Genomic DNA, 4391 nt, shown 5'->3' on the forward strand with positions numbered 1-4391 from the left:
TAGTGGAGGGTGTATCTCTATGTTAGAGTTAGGCACGTTCTTATATCAAAGTTTTAAACTTTCAAGAATTAAGCCGCGTTGCTGTTTTATTTTTATTTCGACGCTAGTTTCTTCGAATTTGAGATGAATGCTAAGTTAAATCGTAGCATTGTTGTGACCAGTGGTTTCTTGAGCTATGTTCCTCTTGAATCAGTCTTGTATTTGACAGGTTGTTTAATCTCTTAATTCACATCGTTGTTAACAAACAACGTCTATGACAAGCTGGGTTTTTTTTTGCGAATTTTAGTGATGTTTTGTTCATGCCAATGGAATTTAAGTAACGGTTTTTTTATTCAGGGGCAACTCTTTTGGAGATCAAGAAATCGTTTCGGGATGTCGACAATGTGTTATACAATTGGATAAATTCGTCATCCTCAGACTACTGTTCTTGGAGGGGAGTGACCTGTGATAATTTCACCATTGGTGTTGTTGCCCTGTGAGAATCTTTCCTTATTGCTGTAGAAATTTGTATTTGGACAAATTTTTAAAAAATGACCGTTTTTCAAATTTAATGAGCAAAATCGACCGCTTAAAATTTTCTTTAGCAAAATTGACTCTTTCAAGCAGTTCTCCAAAAAAAAAGTCAAAATCAACCCAAATCCACCCCCAATCCCCCCACCCCTCCTCTACGTAATCGACGCTGATGGCCTCGAGGATCTGGGCCTCGACGAAGTGGCTGATGTGGGCCTTGGCCATGACATGGATGGTGACGGCCCACTTGATCTTTGATGCACGGCTGGCGTCCTCATGCGGGCCGACACCGCCCTGGGGCGGATTGTCGGTGGGGACGCGCTTGGGCCTGACTGCAAGCCGCGCTGGCCTCCTCGGCTACCGCGGCTCTGCTCCTGAATGGTGGCGACGTCCATGATGACGCCACCCGCGCCAGCATCTGGGCTCGAGGATTTCTTGGGATCAGAGAGGTCGTTGTGGCCGTAGATGGTGACAATGCTGCTTTTGGATGACATCTCGCCGCCCCGCTGTCGAGTGGGGTGGGTGGTGAAGAGCTGGCTTGTTTTTTTTGGGGGTAGGAGGGGCGTCCGTCACGAGATTTGGGGGAGGAGGGGTCGGGGGATTTGGATTTGAGAGCTGCGAGATCTGAGGGGTCGGAGGGATTTGGGGGAGGAGTCGTCAGGGTTGCGAGGTTTGGATGAGGAGGGGTCGGAGGGATTTCGGGGAGGAGGTGGGTTGATTTTGACTTTTTTTTGGGAGAACTGCACGGTACTACTAGTCCAATGCAGAAAAGGGTCGATTTTGCTAAAAAATATTTTAAGCGGTCAATTTTGCTCATTAAATTTAAAAAATGGTCATTTTTAAAAATTTGTCCTTTGTATTTATGTAGAAAGCTGTAGAACTTAGACTACTACAAATAGGGTAGACTAAAAATTAACTCAACTATGGAGAATGCAAGGGGAGGATCCACCTGACTCGTTAAAACTAGCATGGAGGGATATTTAGAAGAATGGTATTTGATTGATTAATCTTTGCTTTGTTGTGTGACAGGAACTTATCTGGGTTAAATCTCGATGGAGAAATCTCACCGGCCATTGGAGATTTAAAAGGCCTAGTTTCAGTGTACTGTTTGATATCTTACTCCCTTGATTTTTATTGATCTTAATAGTACTATAACATGTATTTTGATGTTGTAGTTTTGAGTATATAGACTCAAGTACTAAATAGGCTTTTCAGGACAGATCCCTTTTTTTGCTTGTTTAAACTGAAACTGATCTCTTATTGGTGCCCATGAACAGAGATTTAAGTGGAAATAGGCTCTCTGGACAGATCCCAGATGAGATTGGCGACTGTTCCTCCTTGCAAGTATTGTGAGTTCACACATCTGAACTTTTTTTACTTGCTTTCTCCCATATAGAAACAAAAGGTCCATAATTAACACGATAAAGTAACTATAGCAAACTGAGTTTTGGAAATTTAAGCAGTAAAATCTCACATTCTAGAAGAGCTCTACTAAATGGTTAAAAGCTTACTTGACCCTTTATTGATCTTTCGCGTGATTCAGTTCTACATTCAAATTGATGTGTTAGTATTCAGCTAAATAGTGAGATCACGTATCTACAATTTTGAAAACTAATAAAATCATCAAGTATATCAGCATATGGGCTATTGTTGTTCATCAATTATTAGGTGATAATTTAAAACTATCTGTTAACTGCCTTTAACATTTTTATTTAGACTTAATTTTTGCTACACTGTACTCAGGGACTTGGGTTTTAACAATATATATGGAGATATTCCATTCTCTATATCTAAGCTCAAGAAATTGGAAAATTTGTAAGCATCGTATCCTTTAATTATTAGTATAAAGAGCTTGCTTCTATATATTTTCTGCATCTTAAAATTTGGTATGATTATCAGGATTTTAAAAAACAACCAGTTGATTGGTCCCATTCCCTCAACTCTATCCCAAATTCCAAACCTAAAGCTTTTGTAAGTGCGATAATTACTGTTTTTGTTGGCTCACAAACTATTGACGGCATTCTGACATTATTGTTTCCCAATCTAGGGACCTAGCTCAGAATAGATTGAGTGGGGAGATACCCAGGCTCATCTATTGGAACGAAGTTCTGCAATATCTGTGAGTATCTCATACATCTTTAGTTAACTATATAGACTTACAACATCATTAATGCTGTTGATGGGAATAATTTGTCTTGGACGCAATTGTTTTGAAACATGCTCTGGCCTCTGAGAGAATGTCTATGAGATGCGAAAGACTTGGGTTGTCTTGGGTTGTGTTTTATGTGACGCGCACACACATACACATACATATATAATATATTGTTTGTCAAATGGTGTTTAATGAGTCATTTACAGGGGACTACGAGAAAACAATTTGGAAGGTACTCTCTCTCCTGATATGTGTCAATTAACGGGGCTGTGGTTTTTGTAAGTCTCATGATCTATTATATCATGCTCTTTCACATTTAAAAAATTGCTTTGCATCTCTCATAAACTTGTATTATTCCCCAGTGATTTGAGGAACAATAGCTTGACTGGGACCATTCCTGACAACATTGGAAACTGTACCAGTTTTGAGGTTTTGTATGTATACAAGCCATATATCTTGTTTTAAATTAACCAGCTATTTACATGCATGCACTTATGAGTCGATTGAATGTGCAGGGACTTGTCTTACAATCATCTCACAGGAGAAATTCCCTTCAACATTGGTTTTTTGCAAGTTGCTACACTGTATGTTATAACATTTTCTTTCTTTTCTACAGTACTATTTTTATTATATATAAATACATCTTTTTGTTTTCTTTTCTTAATTACGTGAAGTTTAAATCTTAACATTTGAATGTCAGATCTTTGCAAGGAAATAAGTTGTCCGGGAGTATACCAACTGTGATTGGTTTGATGCAGGCACTTACAGTATTGTAAGTTCCATCCTCTTAGTGTCTATAAAACTTAGAATCCTTTACATCATCCCAAAGATCACTGGATGATGGATTCTAAAACCCAAAGTTTTTGGCTCAACACATTTAATCTCCTGTGGCAGAGATCTAAGTTGCAACCAACTCAGTGGACCAATTCCTCCTAATTTGGGCAATTTGACGTATGCTGGAAAACTGTAAGTTTATGATCATTCTGTGTATTTTTATTGGCTTAGGTTTCAGACCGCTAATATTTATCGGCACAATTTGGATGTTTCCATTTTGCATTTCTATGGCCAAAGAAAAAGCCAGAGCTTTTGAGAGAAATAATTGGATGCTTAACAATGAATTGAAGCTTTATACAAGAAACTAAGTAGCTACAGTTGCCCAAAAAAGTTGGCAAGTGAAAACTCTTGTTAATATATATGAGTTTTCTTGTGTTATTATAACAGGTTATTTTGATGTTTTTACTTCCGTTCACATGCAATTATGATTGATTTGCTAATGATCTTTTGTGCCCGTAGGTATTTGCAGAGCAATAAGTTGACTGGACCCATTCCGCCAGAGCTTGGTAACTTGACCAACCTAAACTATCTGTAAGTATTTCCTTAGTTGTTCTGGCTTCAGATTTGGATATTGAAGAATGCTTCTAGTGACATGAATTATAATGCAGGGAACTGAATGATAACAAACTCACTGGTCAGATTCCCGCTGAGCTAGGGATGCTTACTGAATTGTTTGATCTGTACGTATGCCGATTTCTTGATTCTTTCTGTAGCATTACATGAGATGATTATAATCCTGATAATTTTTCAGAAATATTGCAAACAACTTGCTTGAAGGGCCAATCCCTGAAAACTTGAGCTCCTGTGTGAACCTCAATAGTCTGTAAGCATATAAATTCTTGTTAGCATATAAACAGTTGCATTAATGTGAAATTGATAAATTATCACTTACAAA

At 38.3% G+C, this 4391-nt stretch overlaps 1 protein-coding gene across 1 annotated transcript in view; it reads left to right on the forward strand.

Annotated features, from left to right (window-relative positions):
• LOC109833586 (LRR receptor-like serine/threonine-protein kinase ERECTA) overlaps positions 1-4391 on the forward strand; it is a 14527-nt gene that overhangs the window by 847 nt on the left and 9289 nt on the right. Inside the window, 15 exon segments of the mRNA XM_020401315.1 lie at positions 337-475; positions 1540-1611; positions 1788-1859; positions 2254-2325; positions 2410-2481; positions 2558-2629; positions 2869-2940; positions 3025-3096; positions 3178-3246; positions 3363-3434; positions 3557-3628; positions 3956-4027; positions 4105-4176; positions 4248-4331; positions 4385-4391. The exon segment at positions 4385-4391 is cut by the window's right edge and continues 62 nt beyond it. Of these exon segments, the coding sequence (XP_020256904.1) occupies positions 337-475; positions 1540-1611; positions 1788-1859; positions 2254-2325; positions 2410-2481; positions 2558-2629; positions 2869-2940; positions 3025-3096; positions 3178-3246; positions 3363-3434; positions 3557-3628; positions 3956-4027; positions 4105-4176; positions 4248-4331; positions 4385-4391 (1091 nt within the window).

The sequence above is a fragment of the Asparagus officinalis genome, chromosome 3, assembly GCF_001876935.1.
Source record: "Asparagus officinalis chromosome 3, Aspof.V1, whole genome shotgun sequence".
Taxonomy (NCBI): domain Eukaryota; kingdom Viridiplantae; phylum Streptophyta; class Magnoliopsida; order Asparagales; family Asparagaceae; genus Asparagus; species Asparagus officinalis.